Below are 17826 nucleotides of genomic sequence, written 5' to 3' on the forward strand. Positions count from 1 at the left end.
GAGTTGTGCGCAGGAGGATGGATGTGCTGGAAATGAGATGTTTGAGGACAATGTGTGGTGTGAGGTGGTTTGATCGAGTAAGTAACGTAAGGGTAAGAGAGATGTGTGGAAATAAAGAGCGTGGTTGAGAGAGCAGAAGAGGGTGTTTTGAAATGGTTTGGGCACATGGAGAGAATGAGTGAGGAAAGATTGACCAAGAGGATATATGTGTCGGAGGTGGAGGGAACGAGGAGAAGAGGGAGACCAAATTGGAGGTGGAAAGATGGAGTGAAAAAGATTTTGTGTGATCGGGGCCTGAACATGCAGGAGGGTGAAAGGAGGGCAAGGAATAGAGTGAATTGGAGCAATGTGGTATACCGGGGCTGACGTGCTGTCATTGGATTGAATCAAGGCATGTGAAGCGTCTGGGGTAAACCATGGAAAGCTGTGTAGGTATGTATATTTGCGTGTGTGGACGTATGTATATACATGTGTATGGGGGTGGGTTGGGCCATTTCTTTTGTGTTTCCTTGCGCTACCTCGCAAACGCGGGAGACAGCGGCAAAAAAAAAAAAAAAAAAAAAAAAAAAAAAAAAAAAAATTATATATATATATATATATATATATATCCTTTATACTTTGTCGCTGTCTCCTCCATTAGCAAGGTAGCGCAAGGAATCAGACGAAAGAATGGCCCAACCCACCCACACAATGTATATACATAAACGTCCATGCTCACACATATACATACCTATACATTTCAATGTATCCATACATATACACACACAAGACATACATATTCATACTTGCTGCCTTCATCCATTTCCCTTGCCACCCTGCCACACATGAAATCTCCCCGCACAAGGTAGAGCTACGAAGAGACAACAAAGGCCACATTCGTTCACTCTCAGTCTAGCTGTCATGTGTAATGCACAGCTTACCTTCATCCATTCCCAGGACCACCCCAACCCACAGGAAACTGCATCACCACCCCCTGCAACAGCAGGGTAGCTTCAGAAAACGGACAAAAAAGGCTACATTCACTCACTCATTCTCTAGTTATGTGTAATGCACCGATACAGCAGCTCCCTAAACACCTTCAGGCCCAGCAAACCTTTCTATGGTGTACTGCAGACATTTCACATGCCCTGCTCATATCCAATCTACACGTTGTGTACAATGCATGGAAACCAGAGGTTCCTATCCACAACCAGGTCCCAGTGACTTTCCATGGCTTTCTCCAAATGCTTCAATTTCTCTGGTTAAACTAATTGAGGTCACATCACTTCCTGCATATATCCTTCCAACTCACTATATTATGCACTCCTCACCTTACTGCTTGTTGAATCGATGCAATAACAAAGTGCATTTCACTCCAACCTTCCACTTCCTCCTTAGTTCGTCATTCTCTCAACATGGCCATACCATTAAAGCACACCCTCAGCTCTCAACCATATTCTTACTAACACACCTCTCTCTTAGCCCTCAGCTGATACTATTTCTTAGGGCTCTTGACTGGTATCATACAACAATGTCCGAACTCTAAAACCAGTAAGCTTAACCTTATTGGCTCTTACCAACAAGCCTGTACTGTAGTCATTAAACCATGTCAATTATGTCAACCAATGAACACATTTTCTACTAACATCATTGGGCTGTTTATGTTTTTTTTGTAAAGAACATGCTTCATTTTCAGAAGATGCAGTAGTCTATGTTGAAAGTATAAACTCGACAACCACCCTGGTGCTGGCTCACTACACAGCAGTCTTTGACACTCCCAATTTACAGGAGGATGGCACCCATAACATACCTCCCTGGTTGGAGACTGCCTACCAACTACTACCTACCTACAACAGACTGATTATGATCAAGTGTACTGCACATACCTACCCACAACAGACTGATTATGATCAAGTGTACTGCACACTTACCAAAATTCTTTATCAAACTCAAACCAATTCAAGTACAAAAGGGTAAACATGTAAACCATAGTAAATTAACTTTAATATTTTTTTTTTTGCTGTCTCCCGCGTTTGCGAGGTAGTGCAAGGAAACAGACGAAAGAAATGGCCCAACCCACCCCCATACACATGTATATACATACGTCCACACACGCAAATATACATACCTACACAGCTTTCCGTGGTTTACCCCAGACGCTTCACATGCCCTGATTCAATCCACTGACAGCACGTCAACCCCGGTATACCACATCGATCCAATTCACTCTATTCCTTGCCCTCCTTTCACCCTCCTGCATGTTCAGGCCCCGATCACACAAAATCTTTTTCACTCCATCTTTCCACCTCCAATTTGGTCTCCCTCTTCTCCTCGTTCCCTCCACCTCCGACACATATATCCTCTTGGTCAATCTTTCCTCACTCATTCTCTCCATGTGCCCAAACCACTTCAAAACACCCTCTTCTGCTCTCTCAACCACGCTCTTTTTATTTCCACACATCTCTCTTACCCTTACGTTACTTACTCGATCAAACCACCTCACTCCACACATTGTCCTCAAACATCTCATTTCCAGCACATCCATCCTCCTGCGCACAACTCTATCCATATCTGGGTTCACAAATTAAGAGCTTGAAATATTTCAGAAAGTTGATTTACTACACATGTTAAGTTAGCAAATTTAGAAAAAGTTCCAATACCATGCATCCACACAAACATTCCTCATCCAAGCCTAAAAAGGAAAAGGCATGTCAGCGGAAATCTTGGTCTATCTACAGTCAACATGTTGACCTTAACACAAGACACTTACCGCCCTGGCTTAATATTTGGATTACACGACTGGACCTAACATCTTCGCAAAGTGTCTACCCCCAATATTTGATTATGAGATGCATACATGATAGCTTTACCAATGAACCAAAAACTCTTCCTCTAGAGGCCGACGCCAGATCTATAATCCCCTCAGTGTAAGCAACATGACATATCCTTCAGCCCTTGGACTGCTCTAGTGAACTACATAATTTCAGGGGTCAAAGGGCCCTAATATAAACATCTTGACACTAACAAAGACTAACCTCCACTGATGACATGCATAACACTCATTTTGTCAACCATTTTCAAACATACATACAAGAACGGTCCTCTACTACAGTAAATGTCAATCTATTAAAAAGTGCACAGCTAAGCAAGCAAATATCTTAGTTTTCCATAGTTGTGTGTATTTCACCTTATAAAACAATGCAATCACTGAAAATTCATCACATTACATTCATATTCGTCAGCATTACTGCAGTTCAAGTATGTACCTTTACATCACTTGATGTTCACCATTAAATACAATGTCAACAATACTATCTACATTCAACTAATCACCAATAGATGTATAATGTAAAACCTAAAATTTGTCCTGTGAAACTTCCTGTACTATGTTGATAGACTTCACTTGTACTTATCCTAATCATACAAGCCTGTAGTCCCACTATGATCTACCATCCTTTTGTGATTAATTTCAGTTATGACCCCCAAATATGGAATGTTCAACTATATACTTTCAGCCAAAATGGCCATCCAAATTCAAAACTTTACTTAATATTTACATTCAAACTCCAGGAAGCAAGTAAATCTAACTTTATATGGGGTAGGGGAGAAGACTTGAAACACCCGAAATATACCACGAGTATGGGTATTTCTGAGAATTATCAGCTATTACACACAATGCTTGCTAGATAACTTCTGTACATGTGCTCAATTTCAACAATTTCTAAGACAAAATGAAAAATCCTGTCAATGTGCTGATGCAAAACTAGGGGAACACACTAACAAACAATTCCTGGGAGACTTTAAAAAGTTACACCATACAAACATTCAAGTCTGCTAGTTATATCATAAAATGCCAGATTTCATACATGTGTGCACAACATTTCCCACAGTTGTTCAACTACAAAATCTTAAAGAGCTCCCTTGCCCTCTGGATAAGAAACTCAACAGTACTTAAAAACTATTTCTACTTGTGATGTCTTTTGGCAATGGAATAAACCTAATGTGAATTCTGGGGGTGGGGGGTTTCCTCCACAACACCCTATTAAATGAATTAACAGCACATGAAAAAACTTAGGCGACACCAATTGGTTGGTTACTTCACCAGAAAATTTTGAATTTAACAAACTTGTTACACAACTTGAGTAATTATTTCGACCTTACTTTAGTAAGCACTTAACTAGCACTACACTGCATGCACAAACAGTTCTTATGTGAAAATCTACATTTTGGATGTTCTATGATATCAAATAAACTCAAAATAGGAATGCACAAGTTATTAGCCTAGGCAAATGAGAAACTAGCACAAACCTTTAAATGGTTTCTTCCTGTCATGCAAAAGGACAAATGGAACAAACAAAAATTCATGCCAGTTATGCCACACCAGCCAAATATGACAAAAAAAGTGTATTGTCCTGTAACTACTTCTGCAAAGTTCTAAGCATGTGACAGCACTGGTGTCAAGACATAAAAGCTTGACAATTCTCTGCAATACTTATACAGCACCTACAACACCATCATGTACAAGAATCTTCTTTAATATTCTCAACAGTTTCACAAGTACTCAAATGGAAAATGTGCATTTAGATTTCCAGATGAATATTGCAGCAGACTAACTCATCCATTTGAAAATGAACCAAAGGAAGAACAAAGTTGGGAAGCAAGCCAAACAATTCTAGTCTATACAAACAGCATTTTGAGCCAAAGCAACAAGTCTTTACGTAAGTTTACACATTCTTTTTTTTTTGAAGTGTGTAGTGTTCGAGTATACATTAGATAAACCGTGTAATAATTTCTGCTGAACTTCAAGCATTGTTCCCTTGCAATCTGAATTCCTTTGTATTAGAATGACATCTATTAAGTGATGCAGTTTACTATCAATTGACAATATAATGGTTCTCACCCTCATTTGAGTATGCAAACATTTTATTCCATTAATTACCATGAAATCAGAAGAGTCACAGGGGAGGAGGGGGCGAAGGTTCTGGGAGCGATGATGAATGTGTGGAAGGCGAGAACGTTATCTTGGAGAGCAAAAAATTGGGTATGTTTGAAGGAATTGTGGTTTCAATAATGTTATATGGTTGCAAGGCGTGGGCTATAGATAGGGTTGCTAGGAGGAGGGTAGATGTGTTGGAAATGAGATGTTTGAGGACAATATGTGGTGTGAGGTGGTTTGATCGAGTAAGTAATGAAAGTGTAAGAGAGATGCGAGGAAATAAAAAGTGTAGGTGAGCAGATGAGGGTGTACCGAAATGGTTTGGTCACATGAAGAGTGAGTGAGGAAAGACTGACAAAGAGGATGTGTGTCAGAGGTGGAGGGAAAGAGAATTGGGAGACCAAATTGGAGGTGGAAGGATGGAAAATTTTTTTGAGCAATTGGGGCCTGAACATACAGGAGGGTGAAAGGCGTGCGAAGAATAGTGAACTGGAACGCTGAGGTATACTGGGGTCGACGTGCTGTCAATGGATTGAACCAGGGAATGTAAAGCGTCTGGGGTAAACCATGGAAATTTTTGTGGGTGTGGAAATGGAGCTGCAGTTTCGGTGTGAAGGCAAAAGCTAATGATGGGTAGCACTATTGCAGAAGCAATTATGGGATAACGGAATGTGCTCCATATGGTGGGAACAAATGATAAGTGTACCAAGTGAGATGGGTGACAATGCTTATACCTGACCCCAAAAGATCACGAGTAGCAAGTTTTTTGGAAGCAGACGAGCACAAAAGATCACGAGTAGCAAGTTTTTTGGAAGCAGACGAGTGACTGTGTCTGAAGTTTTGATGCAAGAAAGCAATATTAGTGATGGGCAATTTAATTATGTGAATTTGATGGGTGGGGGAGCTGGTGGGACTTCACCTTCTAGAGGAAGATCTGCCAAGGTATTCAGACAAAAGGATACATTATGAATAAGATGTGGCAAAAGTGAGCAAGCTTGAAAGAGAACATCATGAATGTGAAATGGCAAAAGATGAGTAAAATCTAGGGGAGTGGTTGAAGAAAAGGAGGTACTTAAAGAAGCAGCACAGGCATGTGGGAAAGGTGCATGGAGCAAGATGAAAGAAGGGTGCAGAATACTGAGGAGAGGATGACAAAGAGGACGAGTGTCAGAAATTTTGGGGACACTAAATTGACAACAGAAGGATGAGGTTAAAAAGGTTTCCAGTGATCATGGCCTGAAAATGGAGGAGGGTGAAAAGCTTGCACAGGATGAAGTGAATTGGAATGATGCAGTATACTAGGGTCAAGGTAATGTCAATTAACTGAAAAGGCATGTGAAACAGCCAGGTAAACCCATGGCAATGTCTGCAGGTCCTGGTTGGGGATACAGGATTGTGTTTTACACTGCATACCAAAAAGAATGAGTCAACAACCTATCTATATTTGTTCCTGGTGCTCTCTTGCCATCAAGAGAAACTGCAATCAATTATGAGAATATATACGTACGCATGTGTTCAAAATACATTTGACAATATGAGGTATAAATTTTAATCAAGTAATTACTTAAATGATAAAGAAATGTGGTAATAAAGAGTGTGGTTGAGTGTTGAGGATGTGCTAAAAGTTTACAAAATATGGAGAGTGAGCAGAGGCTGACAAAAGAGATTAATGTCAGAAGCTGATTGGAAAAGATGGGCAAGACCAAACTGGGGAGAAATATGGAGTGGAAAATAATTTGAGTGATCAGGACCAAAAATACAGGAAGGTGATAAAGCATGCACATGACAGTCAATGAAATAATGTCGTATAAAGGGGGTAACACACTGTTAATGATTTGAACCATGGAATGAGAAACAGCTGGGGGAAGCCAAGGAATGCGCTGGGGGGATCTTGTTGTGGACAGGGGGCAGTGATTTTAGTGCATCACACAAAAATTAAGAGAATATTTGTACATGAAAGTTGTGAATGGGAGAATTGTCCTTCCTACATCTACGTATGATGCTTCCCTGCTAAAGCAGAAAATGGCACACAGGCTTAATAAAGAAAAAAAAAATTTACTCTTCCTGTCTCAGCAAAGAGCCTTACAAGGACAATATTGGCCTAGCCCCTCTTCTCAATTGTCAAAAATACAAGTGGGGAGAATTTCCAAACCTTATCCACATCTATTATTTGACTTCTATAGGATATTTCAGTGAACGATACAATTCTACCTCATTTTTGTGTTGCAAGAATATTAAAAATTGACTCCACATACCACTGCAACCATAATTTTTTTTTATCCTTTACTTCACATTCTAAAAATTTCAGATTTTGCCATTTCTGGTAAAAAAAAAAAAATCATTAAAAACCATTTGGTTATATCAAAAATTCAATCCCACTTTCTTAAGTAGCTGAGAAAACTTTCTGTACAAGCCTGTGCAAGTACTACACCAATCATTTCTTGCTCTTAGTACTGGCATGGCATGTTTTAAAAGTACCTAATTCCTGCTAACACTGCCTGGATCAGTGAATCCCAAGGTGATATAGATAAGAACTCTACCCAAGATGTAACAATACTGAAGTCTTCTGTGAATCATTTTGAGTCAGAGATGTTCCATGATAACATTCCATTTTGCCTCAGCTATATTCTAGTATTTACAATACATTAGTTTAGTAGGTATCCACATACTTGTACATACACGAGTTTTTAGTGTTACCTTGTCTGCCAAAACGAGCTGAGGAGGGGCTACCTATTCAATCTGCCAAGTTTCAACCCAAAATATGTCTGCCTGATACAATTGTTACAAAAACTTTTCTTCATTCAGCACTTTCGGTAGAAATTTTTTGCTCCCAAGTGCCCCAAAATTTGATTAGCGTGTTTCCTGCATGAGGTTCCTATGACATACATATCTAATTTCTAATATCGCTGACAAGCATGTCGTCTACAAAATAATGTCCCACATACATTGCGTAGTAATAGGACAAATGCATGTACTTTCAAAACAGAGTTTCCAAACTCTGATTATTACATGCTAAATCAATACTTAAATTTCCACTTAAGGAACTATGTGGAAAAAAAAAATTTCTTCAGAAGTTCCCAAAGATCTCATTTCTTATAGTTGATATCCAGTCCCCTGATCAAATTCATCAGGCACACAAGGTAACAAATCTGTAAATCTGGATGCCCATGCCCACCTTACTGTTCTCTGACCATGACATAATTCAAATGGCCAAATCAAGTCCAGGGAGTGTAACCATTAACTCAACTGTCGTGTTTTCTCAATGCAAAAAATTCTTTGGGAATGGCGCGGATGATATCGTCTTATGCATCTATCAAGCAAGTAAATACCTGCATCAAAAAGTGTGGGTGTGGACAGAGCCATGTAAATACTTACGCATTCATCAACTTGTGCAAGCTCTCGGTGATAACGAATGCCGTCTTTTGCCATATCTGCATACTCTATCTGGAAAGATAATATAAGCTACATCTACAGTCTGGGGAAACTGGTCATTTGCAAACCTCACAAAAATGGAATGCTCTGCACTCAGGGCACTTAGATACAATGCCAGACAGAGCTTGAGGTGATAAATGAAGTGCATGAGCAGGCAAGACGACTTACTTTGGCTTTATGCCAACTGCCAGTTGACTCTGCAAACCCAAGAAAAAAATAGGATCTTCCTCCAAATGACTGCTTGCATAGTATCCAAACTGGTGCTGGGAAACCTTTCAGCACTTTAAAAACAATAAATCAGACAAGGTAGAAAACTGATATCAGTTTGAAGCAGACTGCAGTGACTGCCACCAAGGTCCAAAAAACCAGGGTTCATACAATTACTAGAAAGCAACACAACTCTTTAGGGCTCAGTTTTTTCCAGGTCCCACTTTTGCAGAAAAGTAACTTGCATATGAATCAATCATTATTCTCAAGAAACAAAACTTTACGATGTGTCAATAAAAATAAAGATAATAATGGCCCTACATAATCCAGGCCACACAGCAATTTGATAATCTTTCTTGTTCATATTTGAATTTTTGTTTCCCAGAAATAATTAAGACTGACTTTTCAAACCCTGGAAAACTTGGGCTCAGTTTTTTCCAGACCCCACTTTAGCAAAAAAGCAACTTGCATACGAGTCAATCATTATCAAGTATCAACAACCAAAGCTTTAAGGTCAGTATAAATATAAATAAAAAAATTAAATATTAGCCTTATGTAATCCAGGCCAGAGCAATTTTTATCATTTTTCTCATACGTTACATTTGAACTTTTAAATTTCCTAAAACACTTTATTCAGACTGACAACTTTTCAAACCCTGGAAAACTAACACCAGTTATGAAGTCCCATGTACATTTTAAACACCAAGAATATTGGCAGCATACACATATGTATGATCAAAAGTTCCAAGATATGGGGCCCCACAAGTGTAAAAACCCCCTCCCTGTAGAGTTAATAAAGATAATTACACAAAGTATGGCAGTGATTATCAATCGAGATGCACTTAAAAGGCAGTCCAAAGATCATTACAATGCCCCAACTTCCCCAATTCTCTCACTCAGCTGCTGTCTAACACTTCTATGGGGAATACAAATCTGTCTAAGTTTACCTGTCTGAAAGTGTCGAAGTTTTTTCTCACATTTAGGCACGGTCAAATAACGCAACATCCAAATTTACAAAAATCAAATTTTGGAGGGCGGGATCTATTTAGCTGATTTGTGAAGTGCTACCTACCATTGAAATAAAAGTTTTGTAGGTTAGCACACAGCATTAGTTGAAAAACAATATTGACGTAACTTAAGAACATTGCAAAAACCCACTTTCAAATTCAGCAGGAAAAAATCCTTAGTATACTTTAATTAAAGCTTAATACAGCCGATGAAAAAGTTTTTGAATAATTTAAAAGACCATTCACATCTAACACGGAAGGTCACTTCATTTTTTTCTTTCGCTCATCGCATTATGTGGCAAAGATGCCAAAATTCCTTTCCTGCCCATGGATACCTCTGCTAGGGTATTTCTCTCACCACAGTAGATATAAAAATTTATAAACTGCTGTCAATGATGTCCATATAAAAATAAATGAAAACTGATATGCCCTCTCTATCATAGAAACATTATCATGCAACCTTAGACTGATTTACATATACAGGTACACCGATTTTCCAGCACTCTTGGTTTCAAGGCCTTGCCAGATTAAACATTTTGCCAGACCGTGTTCATGTAATAATTCATTAACACACCTCTAACCACCTAATCATACACCTCCCGTGTCTAAAGTATACCATGGACTGCTAGAAATTTGAATTATAGTTTTTCTAATCATCATTTGCTTCTTGGAATCGATCTGCATAGAATTTCAGTATTTTCTCCCTTTGCTTCTTTATATTATAAACAGTTGATGTACCAATACTGTAGATGTCACAGATTACACAATGAAACACCACGGTCCATTTTTTTCAACAGTTCTACTTTATCTTGGATCGATATGGACTGGAGTTTACATGACACTACAACTAACACATGTCTTAGAAGCCATGGCTAGGGTTAAATTCAAGCAAAATAGGCTAAGAATCTTTCAGAACTGCGGTATCACTACTAACAACTGCATTGTAAACCATGTTTAAATAAGTGCACCCTACACACAATGCCATCTGTGGCCACCCAGCAAACAAGTCTGGTGGCCGCAGTAATTTAAAGTTCCCTTGCGTAATTTTGTCCGGACTTAAGGAGGTGCCAAACCATCAGTTATCGGAAATTCTGTGATGTACCAATACTTGCGATTACAATACCACAATTCAGAATCCATTCAATTGACCAAAACCAGTGATTTTCAGTGAAAATGTTTGCATTTTTCTACACAAAAATAGGCCTGGCTCAAAACTGTTTCAGAAATCTCCTGAACTGTTCAGATTCGCCTCACTCTTAAAACATCTGAACCACTACAGTCTCTAACTAAGGTTTTCTAAGTCATCTAACTAATGTTTCCCAAGTCATACTTTCCCTTATGCTTAACCCAGCACCCTTCTTTAGTCCTATTCTCCCAAAATTCAGTAGAACATCTACATACAAACTCCATGATACCTTTTGATTTAGTTTCAGAAAAAAAAAGTTTCATGTAGCAGAAATGCACGGCAAGTTATTCATCAATATTCATGTGAGCAAAAGGACATCATTGGTTCCCAACACTATCTCACTAGGGCTGAGGCAATTATGTACATTAAGTACATCAAGAATTAAATACAAAACTTTGTTTATAAGTTGTGTGCATATATATATATATATATATATATATATATATATATATATATATATATATATATATATATATATATATATATATATATTCCCTGGGGATAGGGGAGAAAGAATACTTCCCACGTATTCCCTGCGTGTCGTAGAAGGCGACTAAAAGGGAAGGGAGCGGGGGGCTGGAAATCCTCCTCTCGTTTTTGTTTTTTTTCCCAAAAAAGAAGGAACAGAGAAGAGGTCCAGGTGAGGATATTCCCTCAAAGGCCCAGTCCTCTGTTCTTAACGCTACCTCGCTATCGCGGGAAATAGCGAATAGTATGAAAATATATATATATATATATATATATATATATATATATATATATATATATATATATATATATATATATTGTGTGTGTGTGTGTACGAGTGGATGGGCCATTCTTTGTCTGTTTCCTGGAGCTACCTTGCTGACATGGGAAACAGAGATTAGTTATACTATACATGTAATTAGTCTTTGCTAAAAAACATGAGCAAAATTATTACCAATTTAAACTTTTCAGCAAAATAAATTTTTGATAGCAATGCAAAAGCAGGACACTTTTCATAGCAGTAAGATTTTTTTGATAGAATGCAAAAGCAGGACACTTTCCATAGCAATAAGATTAAAATATTTTCCATTTCCCCTTCCTTAACCTAGTTCTGTTCCAATTTTTATCTTGAAGGTTCAACATTCTTTTTCTTGACCTCCATTATCAAACTAATTACCCAAAATGGATGCCAAGTATTTGAAGCAGTTAAAGTAATCACAAAAGAAAAAAAAAAGTGAAAAGCAAACACCAAAGTAGACTAAAAGAGTAAAGACGAACAAATTTAAATTCTGACCAAACACACAAGTGCACCAGTACTGAACTGTTTTGGGATATGAAAATGCGCATCATTTTCATACCAATGCTGCTGACATTACATGCACAATTCAACACAAAATTACTGTAAACCTAGTTACTAGCACTTCTTAAACTGATGGAGACAATGGGACATCAGCATTACCCAAAAGCTGAAAAAGATTGTACCCAATCAATTATAAAAGGATTTGCCTGGTCATGGCTTACTAGTTTTACTTGGGAACACAATTCCTAGCACTGGTCAGAAAATACACAAAATATTTTTTCCTCGACTTCAAGAACACAATTCCTTAGGTTTATAAGAATCTGTACTAGTCTACAAAATGGGAACATCTTCCCTTTGCCTTCAAGTCCTCAATATCATTCACATCTATTAATGTCTGGATAATGGAAAAAACCTTTTCATTACAAGCACAAAACGTTCGACAAAATACAGAAGTGACAATTCACCTGAACAAAGACATTTACCAACATCAAACAGAAAACCTATATGTAATATGTGCCCAAACAAAACAGTACACAAATAATTGCGACAAACTATTCGTGGCAATTGATATAAAAAATTGTCGACATGTCGCAAGCCAAATGCAGAGAACCAGCATGCCAAGTTTATGGGGCATTAAAAGGGTGCTGTATAAACTTCTGTTTATGAGACATTACAAGTGCTGTATAATCATCTGACTGCCACATAGTGGATTTTCCCCATTTCTGGGTTCATTTCACCCCAATAAAGAACCAACTTACGTAGAAAGAGTAAGATTGTCAAATATGCAGAGCTTGTTTCATTACACCTTTCCAAAACAAATACAACAAAACTTGTAAATTACAGGCGAGACATATCTGGAATTACTTATTACTTGTGTCTACCCTTATCTCCCATTCTTTCGTTTTCCCGACTAAAATAATGTACGATAATTATGAAACGGGTCCTGAACATGCACTATCAAAAAGAGGCATATTGGTTCACTTATTCATGGAGGGGGGGGACTGGGAAATGTGCATATTACCCCTCACTACCTCCAAGCTATGTTGCTGCGAATTCTTTGGCTTTTTAAGGCTACAGAGTCTCATCATGCTTCCAAGATGATTATATTCAAATGATCAAATAACTTTCCTAAAGTTCAAAATTCTATACACTTTTGTCACGTCCATTCAACCTCAAGTACGACATATGGAGGTGCAAAAACCTCAAGCATAAAGTATATTTTGGTAATTAATTCTGGGGACTGACATAAGTAAATGTTTACATTAACCTTTACAGCAACATGCTATCAAGCACCAAAAAATTAAAGAAATTATCACCCACAAATAAATCCTTCCAAAAGCATGAAGATGTCTGACATGTCTGGTATTCATCACCATGAGTGTCATTTGTCAAAGCTAATCCGATAAAAAGTTCAATTTTTCTCTGGACTAATACAATTAACTACAGTCTTGCAGATTCTGATTCCTCACTGAATTCCTTGCCTGACACTCTCATGTAAATATTTTTTTCATGTTTCTACTGCTTCTAAAGACATGAACATAGCAACATGGCCCACCCTTACTTATCATTATTAGGAGACAATGCAAAATAAAGACAATTTAAACTATAATATAGAAAAAATTAGCTTGCATAAGAAATTGCCATCATTCTCAGCCTGCACACTGTTACAGGTAATACAATCATACTGAATGATGAGACTGCTTGATCACCAGATCAATTATTCAAATTACTTCTATAGATAATAAATAATGACCTGTAAAAACCTCAGCCCATCCTGATTATGTACAACAATTACATAACCTACGTTGTACAATGAAACTAATACTATACATATAAAGGACTTCATATTTGCATAATGAAATGTTGACAATATGTTAACTAATATGATCAACGAAGAATGCTATAAGGTATCATGTTATAATCAATTTCAGTACTATCCAAGCATTTACTGGAGTTATTTCCAATACATAAACATTTACCTAAGTTCTATACAACAGCAATCATCAATGATAACTCAAGAAAAGGATTGGGGTGGATGGTTCATTCATAAAAATGATGACAATGCAGCTAAATCCCAATCTAACATGTCACTGGCTCATTCGCTATCAACAGCAGCTCAAACATGTCACCAACTATAAACATGTCACTAACGTGACCAACTCTTTTGACCCCAACTGATTTCTTACCCCTCTTCTTGCCTAATATATTAATATTAATACCCTTGTTCCACAAGTCTCAATTATTCTGTAAATGTGTTAAGTTTCACAATGATATGGTGCTATAAGTATTCATAGATCTACCTCTGCTATCATAGCATCTATATTCTCGTAATTCTTTCATGAATCAATCAAAAACATAGTCTACCAATAAATATTTTCGTATTTATATGGGTAGGCCAAAGACTCATGATCACTCTGAAGACTACTGAAGATGACATTGACAAACTATCATAATAATAAAGGTAGGCTATGACAATCATTTGGTTTGTAGATTTTGTCAATATCTTAAATAAAAAAGTGAAAATTTTCTTACCATTCAAGGATTATCAAACTGACTGGAGGGGAAAGGGAACAGATCCACACTGGTAAAGATCAGTAACAACAAACAAGTTCATGTCAATGAGAATAAATACAATTACTTTGTGTGCATAATAAAGCAGTAACAGAAGAAAATTGACTTATTGGCTGAAGGGTTAAATGTCTTAGAAACCAAAGTATCAGCAAACTAACTGGGTAACACTAAATTTGTCAGTCAACATAATGGCATTGGCCTTGCATAATCTAAAGCATTTTTTCTATCAATTACATAAACCATTAATATATACAGGTTTAAGTAATATAGTATATTCGTAAAAACCAACAGAACCTATGACAACCACCTGACCCCCTTGTAATCCAGACATTTCAATTTTCAACATTACAGTTGATATATACATCAGAACATGGCACCAGCTATCAAGAAAGCCCAATACCCCACAAAGAATATTTGGTACTCTAAGATTCCCCAAAACTAGCTTCAATGTACCATCTTTGATACACACACTGGCATTGTGGTTGTGACCACCTGATATGCTTGTACACATCACTGCACAATCCCTACAGCAATTAACAAATTCCTTGGCAGAAAATACGTCAGCATTGCACCACAATTATCCAAAAAAATTTCCCTAATACACTGCCCCAAAGCACCTAAAGATAACTAAAATCCATATCAATGCTGCAGAATGACCTACATATATACATTCCTCCCATCAACACCCAATAAATTCTTTCAACAACCCAATGCATCTAATCATTTACCTCTAAGCACTGCAGCAAGGTATGATCTTTGAAAGTCTGATATACACCAAATTTGAACTAGTTGTAGTTATATTTCATATTCATAAAAGAAAAAAGAAGCTATGATATATCAATTATCAGAAGTCCAAGAGATCGCAAAATTATAAGTAGAGTTTAAGATGGGAATCTGAAAAAAAAAAACCTAACATTCTTACTATATTCACTGCATATAGTCAAGTTACAAGACAATCCACTGCTATCAATGTATTTGCTTAAACCACATTAATGTAAATATTTTCCCCGTAGATATGATTCACAAATTTCTGCAAGTTAATTTCATAAGAAAAATAAACATTTACCTAACTTGCCAATGTTTTAATCATTGTAATTAGTGGGGCCCATGCATACCTTCAAAGAATATTGCATTTAGGAAATGGAAAGTTTTGCATCCATTGTACCTTGAGAAAATGACATTAAGGAAATGGATTATATTAGGACCATAATCATTGTTAAAACATTCTGCACAGCCATCCCAAACATGCCAGCGCCCACCACATAAACTAAACCAATAGCAATCCTCCCATTACTGTGCCTTATAGACGAACGGGAAATGAAGAGAATAATCAACAAAAATTCGTTTCAGCAACCTAGGCATACTCATCCCTGATATCCACATTGTAGACGACTTACGACGCCAGGGTTCTTTATGCCACCCTGTACACAATGGGAACCATTGAACATCTATGCTATATAAATTAAAAAACGTGTTCCTCAAAATATAATTACAATGAACTCGAGTAATTAACGTAAAAGTATCCGGCTATCTTGCCTCAACCAGGACAATTTCCCCATAAGCCCCGTCTACAACAACTCTCCTGTAACTCAAATTCCTATATTTATAATTTCTGAAATAAGCTACAGCAGAGATTTCACAGCCCAATGTCTATGTATAAGGTCGTTCATTCTCACATCATGCTTGATATACATCAACCAGGCAACGTGGGCTGCGTTCATTCTTACAACATGCTTCATATACAACATCAACCAGGCAACGTGGGCTGATGAAGCGTGTCAACAGTAGCCAAAGAGACACAGTATTGACCAGCCCACGTGTTCAGTGTCCCGCTCATGAAACTATATTAAGTCAACCACAGAGACGCACCAATGGCGGACCCCGGCCATGATGAAACCCAAGCCTAACACACTGTTGTTCCAACATTCACTTATAAGTTTAAATACAGTTTCCAAAGAAACGCGATTCGCCATTCAATGACATCTCCCAAGCATGAGATCAGTTTCAATAACTATAACTATGTCCCATGAAGCACTACTGCCCCACGTGTGACAGACCTACGGCCTCTGCCAGGGATAGACTTCCCAAGGACGCAGCTATACTTTTCCTGCTGCTGGCCAGCATCTCCTGCCTCACCCACATGCAGGAATACCACAAATACTTAACCAGACCGTCGCAACCTTTCAACACAAAAAAAAATCTTGTTAATATTGAATTTCCATTGTCTACACAATCATTCTTTAGTACATAATACTTCATATCCTTTCATAATACAAATTCACCAAGACTCATTCTCAAAGTCCTAAACAATATCAGGCGACCATGGCCGGCGGGACGAGAAAAGACTAACTACACCATGACAAGGAAGCCACAATCATCGCCGCCATGACGTCTCGCCGGCCTCCTCCTACCCCGGCGCCATGACAAAATACCTCTAAAATCCTTTCCTCTCGCTATTCATCCGACATCCATCTGCCTCAGTCAACAGGACGAAACAAAAACTCACCTCCTTTACCATTTTCTCCGCAAAGTATTCCGCCGACGCCACAAAGTAATTTTAAACTGGTAGCTGGTGTCCGTCAAGCGTTCCTTCCCGCTGGTCTGGGCCGATGCGTCACAGACTCGAGCGGCGTCGCGCATGTCACATATTAATTTTACATTATTACAGCTTTTTGAAATCTGAATCTTTCCCAATAGGTCAGTTAATTTATAAGGATTTTGTGGTATGAATATAGGATTTCAATAAAATCGCTTTCAAGATGTTTAAATCAGGAAATTCTGATAAGCGGATGTGACGTCAGGAAAGTATTTCTGGCGGGAGTTACAAAATTGCAGATAAACTTTCCTTTCATCCTTTGTATATAACCATGGAGAAATCCATCCATGAATATTTGCATAACAGATACTTATTTCGATATGTTTGTCTTAACAAACCATGTTTTATGTCATGGTTTTAACTTTAAGGTGTGTGAAGCCAGGAACATTGCTCCCGGGATGTTACACCACCAAACATGGCGGATATTTCGAAAACATGTTGAATTATAGCTTTATAAAAAGGCTAATATCGTAAATCATATCATATTCTTCGATGAGAGGGAGATATATAAAAAATAGAAATATAGACCTAATATTCATTATAAAAAAAATCTTGCACTTAAGAATTTCCTGTTTTTGCTTATTTCGTAAACTATTTCTCATACGTGGCGTAGTTAGTTTAAGGTTACGAGTGTCTTTGTCCATT

At 37.7% G+C, this 17826-nt stretch overlaps 1 protein-coding gene across 11 annotated transcripts in view; it reads right to left on the minus strand.

The window, feature by feature from the left end:
- LOC139746453 (heterogeneous nuclear ribonucleoprotein A1, A2/B1 homolog) overlaps window positions 1-17234 on the minus strand; it is a 36911-nt gene extending 19677 nt beyond the window's left edge. For 2 of the 11 annotated variants that reach the window (XM_071657706.1, XM_071657705.1), the window contains exons 1-2: window positions 17092-17232; window positions 8291-8359 (exon numbers count right to left, since the gene is read on the minus strand). In XM_071657706.1, coding sequence (XP_071513807.1) covers window positions 8291-8359; window positions 17092-17103 — 81 coding nt within the window. In that variant the 5' untranslated portion in view covers window positions 17104-17232. Of the gene's footprint in view, window positions 1-8290; window positions 8360-17091 lie in introns of all 11 variants that reach the window. The other 9 variants (XM_071657708.1, XM_071657707.1, XM_071657712.1 and 6 more) reach the window with 6 other exon arrangements.
- Window positions 17235-17826: the final 592 nt, after the last annotated feature.

The sequence above is a fragment of the Panulirus ornatus genome, chromosome 65, assembly GCF_036320965.1.
Source record: "Panulirus ornatus isolate Po-2019 chromosome 65, ASM3632096v1, whole genome shotgun sequence".
Lineage (NCBI taxonomy): Eukaryota > Metazoa > Arthropoda > Malacostraca > Decapoda > Palinuridae > Panulirus > Panulirus ornatus.